The sequence below is a fragment of the Balaenoptera physalus genome (genome assembly GCF_965194825.1).
Source record: "Balaenoptera physalus genome assembly, chromosome: 13".
Lineage (NCBI taxonomy): Eukaryota > Metazoa > Chordata > Mammalia > Artiodactyla > Balaenopteridae > Balaenoptera > Balaenoptera physalus.
Window position 1 is genome coordinate 63,217,908 of NC_138892.1, and position 16,388 is coordinate 63,234,295.

At 43.5% G+C, this 16,388-nt stretch overlaps 1 protein-coding gene across 3 annotated transcripts in view; it reads right to left on the reverse strand.

Moving 5' to 3' along the window:
- Nucleotides 1-384: 384 nt before the first annotated feature.
- Nucleotides 385-16,388, reverse strand: part of SLC4A8 (solute carrier family 4 member 8) — an 88,815-nt gene continuing 72,811 nt past the window's right edge. For all 3 annotated transcript variants that reach the window (XM_082421302.1, XM_082421303.1, XM_082421304.1), the window contains exons 21-25: nucleotides 13,746-13,919; nucleotides 10,936-11,073; nucleotides 8,852-8,943; nucleotides 6,885-6,980; nucleotides 385-5,741 (exon numbers count right to left, since the gene is read on the reverse strand). In XM_082421302.1, the coding sequence (XP_082277428.1) occupies nucleotides 5,729-5,741; nucleotides 6,885-6,980; nucleotides 8,852-8,943; nucleotides 10,936-11,073; nucleotides 13,746-13,919 (513 nt within the window). In that variant the 3' untranslated portion in view covers nucleotides 385-5,728. The remainder of the gene's footprint in view (nucleotides 5,742-6,884; nucleotides 6,981-8,851; nucleotides 8,944-10,935; nucleotides 11,074-13,745; nucleotides 13,920-16,388) is intronic.

Below are 16,388 nucleotides of genomic sequence, written 5' to 3' on the forward strand. Positions count from 1 at the left end.
AGCACCCCGCCCCAAACCAAAACTATCTGGAATGACAGTAGATTTTTTAAATCTGGATTTCTATGCAGTGGTTGAGTCCTTAAACATTAGCAATTGGTCTCATCAGCCTGGTTGTACCTCCAAAGCGGGCGTTCTTTTCATGCTGTCCTGTCCCTCCACCCAAACATAAATCTAAGTGGTCCCCAAAGAAAGGGCCCTCTAGCCTCTTCCATGGCTCTGCCTAGGGACTGCTCAGGGTCTGCACCCAGAGGTGTACCGGCCCCTCTTCAGGCCCGCTCAGCAGACCCCACGCATTCCCCCACCTTCATAACTGCCCTTCCCAAGTTTGGAAGGTGGTCACCTTGGCTCAGCCCCGCGGTTCGAGCTCAAAGAACACCACAGGTGTGAACAGTTACACAGACTTTATTTTTCACCCATTGAGCACAGGAAGGTCTGGGCAGGCAGAGGTGTCACCATCACCTCCCCCGGTTCACAGACACAGGCCGTGAGACTTGGTGGTGAGGGAGAAGGGTCCCATCCCTACCGCAGAGCGCTATGGGATTATCACGGCGACGCATTTGTTCTCGGTCCTATTTACACCAGGGAGTGTGGAGAGGGTACATTTCTTACACCAAAAATATATACTTTGGAATCTCTAAAACAAAAATATCTCTATCTCTACAGGACACCTACTAGAAAGAAGAACACAGAAAACGAGGGAAATGTACCAGCACCTCAAGCCGTCCCCTTCCGTGGGAAGGTCGCTCTGCTCTCCACCTGACACCATGTGCTTGGGAGGGCAGCCGTATCTAACCAATCAGACAGACAGACACAGATTAACGAGAGGGAGGCTTATCGTCTTGGAGGAGTGAATATGGGAGAGAGGCATGGGGAGGAGGATTTTGGCCTCTTTTGCAAAAGGAGTTAATTGCATATTCAGTTTGGTACTTCTGTTTCCAACATTATTGCACGTGTGAAAAACCTGCATGTTGGAGTCAACTGCAAACCTGCTAAGAGAACCCAAGCTCTGCTGATTTCTGCTGGGCTCGGGAAAGGGCTGTGAGTGGGCTCGCTCTCTCTCAGAAATATTAACGCCATCAGCTAGAAGAAAACTTCTGTATTCTCCAATGCTGAAAGTGGGTTAAAGAAAATGCTATTCTTTTTCTTTCCAGAAGGATCAGAAACCATTCCATTCCCTTTGAGCACAGAATCTTCTAAAAGAATTATGCCTAATGGATGAATCATGCCACTTTCTGAATTTTCCTCTTGAAAAGATTCACGTGACACTCCTTTCCTCTTTCCAAGCTTCAAGCAATCATATAGTTACTTCACACCTCTTTTGGTGGTGAAAATCAGCCTCCTTTCCGATAAAGAAATGTGAACTGAGTCAACTACCCATTCTCTATAATTAATGCAAGACCCCAAGGGCACCAAGAATCATAAAGAGTAGATTTGGCAGAAAAATCCCTTCTATTTGGTTTTGGAATGTCTTTCTCTATTTACACTGAAATATGGATGACCCTGAGGGCTTGAGAATCCTTAGTCCCTCGTCCTAAATAAGGCAAATAACCATAAAGTCTCACCTTTTTGAGAAGCCCCAGAACCGTCCAGCCTCCTCCCCCTCTCACCAGCCCTAACTGGCCGTGGTGGTTAGGACCTCTGACCAAGAACTTCTTCCCTCCAAGGAAAACTTGAAAGACTGAGGAAAAGGCAGAAAGGACGGGAAAGAGTACGCGAAAAAGCTGAGTCAGTACAAGGGGGCAGAACTTAGACGCTGTCTCATTTGGCCAGTCAGGGCCAAAAGGAAGGATTTCTACCTTAGGAGGCCTGGCAGCTACAACCAAAAGAAAGTCAAGAAGCCTGAGAACATCCGATGCATGTTGAATGTCCTGCCAGGATATGGCTTGGAAACCTGAGAAGTCTGAGGAAAATGCAGTAGCAAACTAGCAAAGAGTGATTAAAAATCCTCGGAGGTGGTACTAACTCTCCAGCAAAAGGAGACATTTAGAGAAGCTGATTAAGTAGCAGAGAGAACATGCTAAATAGTATGTCTGATGCTGGTTAAAATAAAAGCCACGGGCCCTGGGCTCAAGCCTTCTCCTACACATCAGGAAAACGTGGAGACTCCGAACATGGACACGGAAGTCGACAGAGAAGCTCCAGGGAGAATTACTGATTCCTCTATTAAGAGAGAAGACTAGAGCACTGAGTAGGTAGAAAATAAAGTCGAACTGGGAATTGCGTTTTTTGAATGACCAGAAACCAGATTCCCCAAACCAGAGACCTCTTGAAGGTCACAGTTGTCAGCCTGAGATGTCAACAAAGCCTAAGACTTAGCATATACCAGATTTTTATCAAATATTTATGACTAATTTAAAAGCCAGTCACATCTCAGACAAATAGAAATAGCAACTATTTATAACATCTTTTTAAAATATATGGTTCCCTACCTCTTTACCCCAAAGGCAAATTTATACCAACAAGGAGAGGGGGATAGGAGCTGAGTGCAGTAAAGGCCAGCCCTCCTGATAATCCCATTATCAGAAGTCTGAAATCATATACAGCTACAAAGAACTAGCCTGCATTTCCTGCAACCAGACATGTTGAGCAATTTCACAGCATATTTCTGCTGGCCTTCACCTCCTATCTAAACCAACCCTTCCGTAAGTCATGGGCTAGGACGTAACCCACCCACTTAGTGATGCCAGTTCTTCTGTTTAGAAGCAAGATTCCACTCACCATCATTTTCTTAAATCCCTGGCCTCCCTCCCATCCTACTCTCCACTGCCAGCCTATCAGGGCATTGCCCTGCCAACACTCAAACGACTCCTGAAATTTCCCCTTGTCAGAAAAGAGGTGGACTACTTCTCTGGCCCAAGCAAGCCTGGGCATGGGAATTACCTAACTACCTGCTTTCTACCCCTAAATCAGTTTCTCCTTAATGTTGAGCTTGAACACCTTTTTCTAAGACTAATCTATCTGTATTTGCCCTCAGGCAATCCTATCAGACTAGAGAGGGGAAGCCCTAGGAGGGAGAAGGACCATGTTCTTTTGATGTGCCCACAGCTTAGGTGCACGAGGTTGTTCAGCAGCAGCAATGAAATCTCATGGATACACTCTCGCTTGTTGGTTGACACACGTGCGTACACACACAGGTACATACGCGTGGCTGACACGTGGCTGATGCTCCACCACCAGCCCCAGTTTCCTACCCTAAACACCCCACCCCCGCACCTGACTCTGCAACCCAGAGTCACCAGCCACTGAGCAGGGAAGCAGCCAGGACTGGGGCTGAGGGATGGGTGGGACTCGGGAAAGATAAGAGACGAAGAGTAGGGAATGGTTCCTACCACCGAGATGTAGCACAAACGAGGCTGGCTGTTGTTTGAAGAAAATCTAATAGCCTAAAAAGACTGGCACAGCCTTCCAAAGTAGCTAACGTTCCAAAGGCGCAGTAACCTGGGAGGGTCTGGCTCAGGAAGCGCACTACACAGAGTTAACAAAGACAAGCTCCCCCTCTCAGGAAGCCTGCCCGCACAGGGCATCACAAGACGTCAGCGTGTGAGTAGAGAGATTTTTCTGAGTGACTCTGTCACGTAGTTCTGTTGCATGATGGATTCTTCCCTGCTGTATTCCTCGTAGCCACGCTGAGGCCAGGGGAACAGGTGAAGCGGTCACCATCCTCCCTATACAGAAGTGGCAGGAAAAGATGGGCGGGGCAAGATGGGGGAAGAAAAGCGGGGGATGTCCTCAGGGAACAGAGAAGATGAAAAAGGAGGCAAGCTCAAGGAAGCAGAGAGGGACAGGGAAAGTCAGCAAGAAAGCTTTTCCCAATGACAGGTTGCCTTATGATTTTTCTAAATTAGGTAGGTAAACGGGTACAATATTACATTTATCCTAAAGTGATAAAATGTGAAGCTTTGGCTCTCAAAGATTTTAATGCCCATGTAGTTCAAAGAAGCATGCCTGTTCCTGTCTGCACCATATGAAAGGATGCCGAGGCTGTCCCTGAAACAACCTTGTGAGTAGAAATCACACAAGCCAGGAACAATACCCACAATTCAAAGGGATGTCATTTTAATATTTGAAAGCAGCGTGACGTTCAGCCAATAGGCACTGGTACGGCCACACATACTGCTTGTTTACAGCAGGCATCCGTTCTGAGTGGTTGGTGCCCATCCTGTACCAGTTGTTAAATATTTTGAAAATCATCTGTGTATTAAAAGGACTGACTCTAAGAGACAGGGAAATAAGAAAAGGCAGGATTCCTTCAATATCAAAGGTCCTAAGAGTAAGACTACATTAATATATTTATGAGTCTAAGGAATGCAAAATTCAATAAAGTTACGTAGCCAACTCTTCACCTATGAAAGGAGAGCACACCGAGGGACGGTCCCACTGTACAATTATTTTCCAGGATGGAAACTGAACTGATCAGATCCCCTGGGTACCGACATGCTTGCTAGTCACATTCTGTGCACAAAGGAAGGGAAAGTCTATACACAATGGAGCCCAAACCCTCGATATTCATTGCAAAAGAGAAGAGGAGACAGAAACTATAAATATAGTTTTAAACTAAACACCAAAATTAATTTCACCACTTACAGTTCATTTCCCAGTGTGGCTTTTTACATCTGAAAGTCAGAACATCTGTCAACAAAAAAATCCAGGATGATGAAGGTGGTTTGGTCCATTGGGTTGGCGATGGTTTGCTACTAAGGCAGCTAAGGAGACATTATGTAAGCACTTGGATCTCTCCAGGAATGCAATCAGAGTGTGTTCTCAAGAGACAGCAGCAGGACATGGATGTTTCCACAACATGGCCAATTAAAAAACCTTATCTCCTTTTCTACTCACAAACGACTACATTCAAACCTTTCCCAGATATCTAGAAAGCAGACACTATGACAAATCTTCAGGCTAGGAAGTCCTTCCTGGTGTCTAAACTAATTCCTTCTGTAGCCACTGAAGCTTGTTCTCTTACTCTATCAATGAAGTCAAGAGGAGCTGCTCATCCTCACTCACCACCACTGATTTTCCCCCAGGCCTTTTCCTGTCTGAGCTAAGCAACTTCAATGTCCCTCTTGGCCCTTTCATCATCCAAGGTTCTTGCTGAGCTATGCGGGCTGCTGCTAGGGAGCGACGAAGATGCACCAGGCCGGAGGCATCTTCTGGCTGTGGCGGTGAGCACTGCCAACGCCCAGGGCGCTGACCCTCCTAGGAGCAGACCCTCCTGGTGGCCTCTGGGTCTGACCAGCATCCCCCAGAGCAGGCAACCAAACCAAGGCCCGGGGCTGCCCAGGACCCTGCAGTCACTATGGGACTGGGGAGGCTTCCTTTTCCTCTCCGCTCTCCTCCTACTTCCTCACCCTGTCCTTGAGCAAGAGGGACCTCACTGAGGAAATCCTCAGTGGCCGAATGGATCCATACGGCTCAGCAGGCCAGCAGAGGGTTTCAGAGGAAATGTCTGGCAAATGGGAAGCTGGGTCTTCAGTGGTGGCAGTTCTGAAGAGAAAGAGAAGGAAGAGGAGAAGTACCAACGGGAGGTGGTCTTCTGCTTCCACACTCATACCAGGCAATGCCCTCCGATGCATACCACCAATAACTGAATGCTCGCGTGGCTTGGACAGGACCAAGGACAGGGCCAGACTTGGGCTCGCTTCTTCTCTGAGACACTCGTCATCTCCTCTGTAACCAGAACTTCCCTGTGGCACCTCACGGCCCACATCCTCCATCTCAGCAAAGACTTTTAGTTGAAGAGACTGAATAAAAGTGTTACAATTAGACAAAAAGGGAACACATGATTCATTCCTGCTTTTAACACAATACTTTGAAGATGTCACCACAATTTGGATCTGGCTATATTTTAAGTTCATTTACAAGTAGACTAGTTCTCAACTAAAAATAACCATGTGCGTTATACATTTCGACAGCTGCCTGGATTTTCCTCTGAAGGAAACAAGATTCTATATTTCACTCACATTCAGTACAGATTTCTTTTAACCCATTCGATGAAATAGCCCATCACTACCACCCACTGGTGGCTGTGACTTTCAAAAGCACATCAGTTTCTCCTCAGAGCAGCCGTATGAGTGAGACAGTTATTATTACCCCCATTTCACAACTGAATAAACCGAGTACCAGAAACAGTGGTCTGCCAGGTTACACATGGAATTAATAGCTAAGCCAAGTCTCCTAACCTACCCTACGGCTTTATTTTATTTTTTTAACTAGAAAAGTTGCCTTTAATAAGACCTAAGATTTTACCTTCGGTTATCTGATGACTTAGTGTTTGGACCAAATTATTCATGTAATTTGAGTACACAGCCTACTTCAATGTAGGCAAAAATGCCTCAAGTCTTTCCATTTTTTTCATTAACCAGATTAAAAATTGATCTATGCTACTGACAAACAATACTCAGAATTTAGTTTCCAAAATAAGAAAACCGTTACAATTTAATATTTCAAAATCTTTACTTGACAATAATTCTCATTATGGAATAAGTTAAATAGGTTAAAGTCTGTATCAATACTATCAACACTATCCAAATATTTTAAGGATTTTCCAGTTTGTGTGGTTGCAATAACCAAAGAGATGCTCTACAGATTTTGAAATGGGAGCTAGAAAGAGGATTAAGGGAACAAAACAGATAAAAGCAAATTTCCATTCCAAAATAATTCCATCCTGACTTTGGGCCTGGGTAAATGGGCAGCTCAAACCAGCATATCTGCTCAAATAGTTAGAAAACATTTTTGCTTTTCTTAGGCTTATAGCTCTTCTGTGGGGTTAGCAACGATCCTAGATGTGCTATTAATGGATAAATTCAGCTTTACAACAAAAACATATTTTACTTTCAACATGATTGCTAGTTTTAAAAGTCAGAAATAAAAATCAGCAATTATACCTCTTTTCCTTTGTGTTTCCAGAATTCATACTGAGAGCTTTCCAGACTGTGGTTTTAGGCATTTCATCAGATATATTAATCTCAGAGGGGTCACATCTGAAATCAATGCTTAGGACAGTCAATGTCAGACATACAAATAAGGTCTACATCTCAGTCTATGATGCCCGCTACCCACCAGAAGGGAAAAGGTGAGGCGTGAGGGAGCTTGTCGCACAGCTCTCGGGAGCACTGGGAACCAGATGGTCGGAATGTCGAGAAGCAAGGTGGCCCGTGAGTCAGAGCTGACGGCTGGGCCGGGGTGCCGGCTAGCGGCCAGCCCTGCCCCCCACAGTTCTGCTCTCCTTTGAGGGGCCCCTCTGGGGATGCTGGTAACAGCGCTATGATGCCAGAAGTGGCAGCATCAGGAGCTACCACTTAGGGAGCGCTTGCTGTGTGCCAGGCACGGTGCTAAGCACTCTTTGTTCATTCTCTCATTTACATGGCCGGATCTTTTCCATTTGTAGTTTACAAAGGACTGTTACAATATATTATCTTAACTATCACAGTATCAGAGATTATTAACATCCTCATTTTGAATGTGTAGAAACCAAAGCTCATAGGGTTAAGAGATTGTCCAAGGTCAGACGTCAGTAAGTGGAGAATCAAGACCTTGAATCCAGTCCTTGGTCTCCTAGACCCACCCCCTCACCATCCCCCCCCCCGCCAGTACTCTAAACTTTTCCACATGCCAGACTCTCCTTCTAAAAGGCCAAGAGGGGAGGCAGCACCTGCTAGAGAAGGAACATGATTCCTGCTTTGTCGTAGAGAATGCAAAGCCTATGGCTCCTTTCATGACAACTTACAGAAAGTTTCTTAAAGATCAAAGATTCCATTTCTTTGGGGTAAGTTAAAAAAAATTGAACTCATAGCAACGGAGAGCAGAATGGTGGTTACCAGAGGCTGGGGGGTGGGCAAAAAGGGGAGATACTGATCAAAGGGTACAAACTTTCAGTTATGAGTAAGTTCTGCAGACAATGTAAGGCAGGGTGACTATAGTTAATAATAATGTATTGTACACTTGAAATTGGCTAAGAAAGTAGATCTCAAGTGTTCTCACTACACACAAAAAAGAATGGTAAGTATAGGAAGTGATGGATATGTTGTTAGTTTAATTGTAGTAATCATTTACATATATATATATAATGTTACACACCTTAAATATATACTATTTTTAGCTGTCATAAATAAATAAATAAATAACCAAAGAAAAGACTTTCCTCATCTCCCCCTCAGTATAAACCACAATCAATTCAATAACTCAGCAGTAAATTATCTAGCATCTAGATAACCCAGATCCCCTCTCTCTTCCTTTTCTGTACCCTCTCCACCTCTGAGCTTCTTTCAGCTTCTGTGTTCCTCTTCCAAAGCGGAAACAAAACACCAGGAATGAAACCGCAAATGGACCAGTTTAGCTTCCTGTGATTTGTGGTGAGCAACAGGTTCAACAGATCAAAGGGCTAAGATCGCTGGCACAAGTAAGGAATTTGGGGAATCCCAGTTCGGTTCCCCCTTGGCTCCTAGGACTGTAGCCGCCATGAGCCAAGCTGGAAGGGGCTGCCTCTGCCCAGCCCCCAACGGCTTGCCTAAGCATGGGAATTTCATGCCCACCAGGCTGAGAAGCAAAGACTACATCCTATTCACCTTTGGAAGGTGGCAGAGAGAGGCAGAAGGACCAACTGGTTTGGGGAGCACATGGGCTCCCGTAGCTCCGTCCTCCTGTGATTCCCAGCACCTGGCATAGTGCCCAATGCATGGCAGGCCCTCACAAAACCGGGAAAGGAATGGTGTTTTCACAGGCTGGAACCGGGAGGCTGAATGTTTAGCTCTTTATACCAGCAGCTGCATTTGTGACACAGCCCCCATCACAAAGCCAGAACATTTACACAACCACCAAAACAGTCAACTCCTTGGGGCTGGGGGAGTTTTACCTGAAACTGTTGTTCTTTCCAGGACTACTTAGTAACTTCCTGCTCTCTAAGGGGAACTTGTCTCCCCCCATTTCTAACATTTTCTCAGCCTCCTGCAAGAAAAGGAGACATTATTTTATCTTAGATCAAATGAAACCAATAGTCTACACCAGCCCATTTTTCAATCACCATAATTTCTACCTAATTTTCTCTCACATTTATTATAAGAGAGTATAATTATGGTCTTTCATAGATCTGACTCACCACAAAAAGAGAGTCAACCCAATATCTGTACGTATGGAATAGTATTAAAAAAAAAAAAAAGAACCTGAATCTGAGTAAACCTTTAAATACAACTACCAATTTACTGGAAACATAGGAGACAGAGAACATGTTAAATGATACCAAAAGTTATATTTAGTAAAATCTAAATGGCAGGAAACCCTGTAGGTCAAAGACAAAAAAGACAGGAGGGGAACCCCAAAAGAAATTTTTAAAATATATCAACCAATTGCAATATATGAACCTTACTGGATCCTGATTCAAACGGATGTTTAAAAATAATAATAAGGGGGCTTCCCTGGTGGCGCAGTGGTTGAGAGTCTGCCTGCCCATGCAGGGGACACGGGTTCGAGCCCTGGTCTGGGAAGATCCCACATGCCGCGGAGCGACTGGGCCCGTGAGCCACAACTACTGAGCCTGCGCGTCTGGAGCCTGTGCTCCGCAACAAGAGAGGCCGCGATAGTGAGAGGCCCACGCACCGCGATGAAGAGTGGCCCCCGCTTGCCACAACTAGAGAAAGCCCTCACACAGAAATGAAGACCCAACACAGCCATAAAAATAAATTAAAAAAATAAATTAATTAAAATAATAATAATAATAAGGCAATTAGGGAACTATTAATACTGACTGTTCTTTCTACCTTTGTATATGTTTGAAATGTTCCACAATAAAATACACACACACACACAAAATGGAATACTATTCAGCCATTAAAAAAGAAGAAAATCCCGCCATTTACAACAACATGAATGAAATTTGAGGGCATTATGCTAAGTGAAATAAGTCAGAGAGAGAAAGACAAATACTGTATAATCTCACTTTCATGTGGAATCTAAAACAACCGAGGTCATAGGAACAGAGAGCAGAAATGCCTGGTGGTTGCCAGCCGTAGGGGGCAGGGATGGGTGAAGGTGGCCAATGAGCTGAATAAGTTCTGGGGATATAATATCCAGCATGGTATCTATAGTTAACAATACTCTATTGTATATTTGAAAATTGCTGAGATTAGATTTTAAAATTTCTCAACACACACACACACACACACACACACACAAATGTGAGTATGTGAGGTGATACATGTGTTAAGTAACCCTATTGTGGTAATCATTTCACAGTACATACATATATCGAATCATTGCATTGTACACCTTAAACTTACACTATATTATATATCAGTTATATCTCAATAATGCTTGAAAAAATAATACAAGATTTTTAAAATTCAAGATTTTAGGAAAATAATTCCTTTAAAATGAATTTCAAAGGACACTATTTCAGGCACTAACTGTATTTGGAAATACTTTCAGGCTCATTCTTGGACTGGTATTTTCATTTTGCTACACATCCATTCTTTGCACGTATAGGCCACTGATTGAAGGTCCATTGTGTGGATGGCAGATGCCAAGTGCTGAGGGAAATGAGGAAGGACAGAAAGTCCTATGCAAGTTATCTTTGCGAACCACAACAACCCCTGCAGTTAGGTACGTAACAAATACTCTTGGAAGATAATAGGTTTTGTATACTTGTCAAATTAGACCTTTCGGAGAACATGAACCATTTGCTCTGATAATAAGAGCGGATTCCATGTTCATATTCTAAGTGTGAACCTGATGAGTAGACTGTAGACAAACAGAGGGAAAACAACCGGTTATCAAGTCTGAAGATGAAGGACAGACATCGGCTAAGAATATCTTTGGAGTAATCTTCCCCACTCCTAAATATAACCCTTGCGATTCGAGACATGCTGACTTTTCACGTGGCCCTTCCTATGTTCTGTAATTCGAAGCTGCCCCAAAGTCTGCAGTTGGTGCAAGAACCATGACCTCTTCCTCCTTGGCCTTCTTTTTGGCATCATCCAACTTCTTCTTTTTGCTTTCCGGCATGAGATCATCTAACCAGCTCAGCTCCCGCTTAGAGAAACAGAGATCCATGACTTTCCTGACAAAGACCAAGGCCAGAACCTGAAGAAAAATAAAGAAAGTGAATTAAAGGGGCTCATTTCCTCCTTGGAGTTTAAAAGCAAAGTCTTATTTTCACAGCAGACTAGAACATGTCAAGCAAGATCAAACTCATAATAATCATAATATTTGCCTTTACTGAGGCTCTCTGAACTAGATACTAAGTTAAGTGTTTTCTATACAATAGTTTATTTAACTCTCATCATAACAACCTTACAACTTAATGATTCCCTAACTGAACTAATTTAATTCCTTTATTGAAAAGAGGAACACTTCATCGGCAGATGGCCCTAAGAGCTGCCTTCCCCTGGCTTGAGGCCAGCAGGAAGGGCTACCGGGCAGCCTCAGGGTGGCGAACCTCTCCAGGAGATGGCTTTGGTGGGGCCAGCCAAGCTCAAACCAAACATGGGTCACCAGGCGGTGAGAGGGCCTTGAAGGGCCGTCTGGATTTCCTCTGATCCTCTGCCTATACATTTACTCACAAAATCCTTGCTCTATGCCTGCATCATGGATCTCTAGTGATTTTTGTCTCTGCCCTCTGGCCTGGCTTGACACTCATTTTATAAATGAGGAAACTGAGGCCCAGGGAGAGAAAGTGACTTACCTAAAATCTGACAGCTCATTTCCTCAATGGAAACGACCAGGGATCTCAACTGCTGCCCCACTTTCTCCCCATGAGGGCCATTGCAGCCAAAGGAGAACCAATAATAACCCAGAATGACCTGCCTGGACTGACTGGTATTCACCAGCTAAATTGGGTGACTGGACCAGGCATGGAGCAAATCAGGCTAATTAAATTCATTTCTCCCTAATTTCAATGACTATTTTCCAAAAACAGCCAAAATTGATAGTATCCCTTCCAGGAGTTGCCAGGAATTTGCTATTTCTTTAACCAAACACTCAAGCCCTGAACATAACACCCAAATGCAGAACTCTACAGGTATTCTGACAAAATTGAGAAACCCATCAGGAGGGTATATATCTAGGAGATTAGGGGAAAAGAACCCCGAAGATTCCTCACCCTTGAATATTCTCCCAGTAAGACAGCGTTCAAAAGTACCTAAATGAGTACCAGACATTACCCTCATTGGCTTTTCCCTTTTGAGGCCCACCCTTTGGGTAACTTTCAAACAGCCCACTGAAATCTCAGCATCCTCATGACACAGAGTGAGCCAGCGAGAGGAAGGCATCAAGAGGACAAGATGGGGGCTTCCCTGGTGGCGCAGTGGTTGAGAATCTGCCTGCCAATGCAGGGGACACGGGTTCGAGCCCTGGTCTGGGAAGATTCCACATGCCGCGGAGCGACTAAGCCCGTGAGCCACAATTGCTGAGCCTGCGCGTCTGGAGCCTGTGCTCTGCAATGGGAGGGGCCGCGATAGTGAGAGGCCCGCGCACCGCCATGAAGAGTGGCCCCCACTTGCCACAACTGGAGAAAGCCCTCGCACAGAAATGAAGACCCAACACAGCCATAAATAAAAATAAAAAATTAAAAATTAAAAAAAAAATTTAAAAAAAAAAAAAAAAAAAAGAGAACAAGATGGAACAGTGAGGTGGTCAGGTGGCAAGAATTTCATCATCACCCTGGTTTTAGAAAACAGGTTGTCACCTGTTGCTGAACCACACAGTTCAGCTTTCCTGCTCTCCTTTCCAAAGCGCTTGCTTCAGTTAGAAAAGAGGCAAGGATGTCCCAGTCACTTATCAGTGCTAGACCAACCTCTTCCTCTTTCCCAGTGGCTTGAAATGGTGCATTTCCACCACTATAGACACTTCTGATTGCAGTAAATTCTAAACAGGAACCATATTGCTTTGAGGTTATTAATATGGAAGTTACTGCAAACATGAAGAGTCCTCTCCATGTCAGACACATGAAAGAAAGAGAGAGAGAGAGAAAGAAATTCAGACAGACAGACAGGCAGACTAGTAGCCTTAAAAGTAAACATGGTAAAAAAAAAAAAAAAAGTAAACATGGTAAACTACTACACACATGCATCCACACCTCAAGGTCCCCAAAATAATGCTGCTCCTGCAAAGACCGACCAAAAAACAAAAACTCACCGTCAATAAAGGATTAATATCCAGAATATATAGAGAACTCCTAAAACTCAACAACAAAAAGACATACCACCTTATTTTAAAACGGGCAAAGGACTTGAATAGACATTTCTCCAAAGATGATATACAAATAGCCAATAAGCACACGAAAAGATGCTCAACATCACTAATTATTAGGGAAATCAAAACCACAATGAGATACCAACTCACACCCATTGGGATGGCTGTTATTCAAAAAAACCCACCATGCCACAACATGGATGAACCCTGAAGACGTTATTACGCTAAGCAAAACAAGACAGTCACAAAAGGAAAAATACTGCGATTCCACTCACATGAGGTAACTAGAGGAGTCAAATTCACAGAGACAGAAACTAGAATGGTGGTTTCCAGGGACTAAGGGGAGGGAGAAATGGGGAGTTATTGTTTAATCGGTACAGAGTTTCAGTTCTGCAAGATGAAAAACGTTCTGGAGGTGAATGGTGGTGATGGTTGCACAACAATGTGAATGTACTTAATGCCACTGAACTGTACACTTAAATATAGTGAAGACGGTAAGCTTTACGTTATGTATATTTTATCACTGTTTTTAAAAATAAAGAATAATACCTTTTAAAACTCACCATCATTGGAAAGACAATGGCAGCTGGAGATGCCTTGATGACCCACAGCAGGATGAGGCAGGTCAGCTGGATGAGGGTGAAGAGGTGCACTTTGCGCAGCGGCACGTGCCGAAGGTAGATGAAGTCTGGCTGGTGCTTTGCAGGCATCCCAAAGAGCTTCAGACGATCAAAGAACTGAAAGGAGGGAACTGGCATTTATTTTCAGGTGGTTTCTCCGGGCCTCGTTAATCCCATTCATATCTCTTATATCACCTGCTCCGAAAGGTGGGCAATACCGTTTCTACCTGACAGAAGGGGAAACTGAGTCTCAAAGAGAACAGGTAATTTGCACAAGGTTGGTAAGTGACAGTCAAAATTTGAACCTATCTCTTCTAATTCTGGGTTCAGCTTTCTCTCTCCTCTCCCACACTGTAGCTCCTGAGAGAGATCTTTCTCAGGGAGTGTTGAAAACAAAATAAGCCAGTGGTATCTTTCTGCTTAAAAGACCAAATCTCTTATTTGTTCTCTGAGGAGTTTGGAGCTTTTCACTGATTATTTAAACTAAAAAGATAGGGACTTCCTTGGTGGCACAGTGGTTAAGACTCTGCGCTCCCAATGCAGGGGACCCAGGTTTGATCCCTGGTCAGGGAACTAGATCCCACATGCATGCCGCAACTAAAAAGTTTGTGTGCCACAACTGAGGAGCCCATGTGCCTCAACTAAGGAGCTGGCAAGCCACAACTAAGGAGCCCACCTGCCACAACTAAGACTCTGCGCAACCAAATAAATAAATAAAATGTTCAAAAAATATATATATTGTAAAAAAAGTAAAAAGATAAAATGAAATCTCATAGGGCTTCCCTGGTGGCGCAGTGATTAAGAATCCACCTGCCAATGCAGGGGACACAGGTTCGAGCGCTGATCGGGGAAGATCCCACATGCCACGGAGCAACTAAGCCCATGTGCCACAACTACTGAGCCTGCGCTCTAGAGCCCGTGAGCCGCAACTACTGAAGCCCACGTGCCTAGAGCCCGTGCTCCGAAACAAGAGAAGCCACCACAATGAGAAGCCCGCACACCACAAAGAAGAGTAGCCCCCGCTCGCTGCAACTAGAGAAAGCCCGCGCGCAGCAACAAACACACAACTCAGACAAGAATAAATAAATAAATAAATAAATTTATTTTTTAAAAAAGGAAATCTCATAACATTCTGGATATAGAAAATATGACCATCTTATATAATAAAAAGAAAACAGAGTCCCAAAGAGATTAAATAACCTGCCCAGGAGTTGGAGGAATCAGGCTCCCTGACTTCAGACTATACTACGAAGCTACAATGATCAAAACAGTATGGTACTGGCACAAAAAACAGAAATATAGATCAAACAGAACTCGACAGAAAGTCCAGAGATAAACCCACGCACCTGTGGCCACCTAATCCATGACAAAGGAGGCAGGAGTATATAATAGAGAAAAGACAGTTTCTTCATAAGTGGTGCTAGGAAAACTGGACAGCTACATGTAAAAGAATGAAATTAGAACACCCCCTGACACCATACACAAAAATAAACTCAAAATGGATTAAAGACCTAAATGTAAGGCCAGATACTATAAAGCTCTTAGAGGAAAATATAGGCAGAACACTCTTCGACATAAATCACAGCAAGATCTTTTTCGATCCACCACCTAGAGTAACGAAAATAAAAACAAAAATAAATAAATGGGACCTAATTAAACTTAAAAGCTTTTGCACAGCAAAGGAAACTATAAACAAAACGAAAAGATAACCCTCAAAATGAGAGAAAATATTTGCAAATGAAGCGACTGACAAGGGATTAATCTCCAAAATATACAAATAGCTCACGCAGCTCAATATCAAAAAAACAAACAACCCAATCAAAAAATGGGCAGAAGACCTAAATAGAGATTTCACCAAAGACATACAGATGGCCAAGAGGCACATGAAAAGATGCTCAACATCACAAATTATTAGAGAAATGCAAATCAAACCTACAATGAGGTATCACCTCACACCGGTCAGAATGGCTGTCATCAAAAAATCTACAAACAATAAATGCTGGAGAGGGTGTGGAGAAAAGGGAACCCTGCTGCACTGTTGGTGGGAATGCAAATTGGTACAGCCATTATGGAGAACAGTATGGGGGTTCCTTAAAAAACTAAAAATAGAGCTACCATGTGACCCAGCAATCCCACTCCTAGGCATATACCTGGAGAAAACCATAATTCGAAAGGATGCATGCACCTCGATGTTCACTGCAGCACTATTTACAACAGCCAGGACATGGAAGCAACCTAAATGTCCATTGACAGAGGAATGGATAAAGAAGATGTGGTATATATATATACAATGGAATATTACTCAGCCATAAAAAGGAACAAAATAGTGCCATTTGCAGAGATGTGGATGGTCCTAGAGACTGTCACACAGAGTGAAGTAAGTCAGAAAGAGAAAAACAAATATCGTATAATATCGCTTATATGTGGAATCTAGAAAAATGGTATAGATGAACTTATTTGCAAAGCAGAAATACGAGTCACAGATGTAGAGAACAAACTTATGGTTACTAAGGCGGGGGCGGGGTGGGATGAAATGGGAGATTGGGATTGACATACATGCACTACTATGTATAAAATAGATAACTA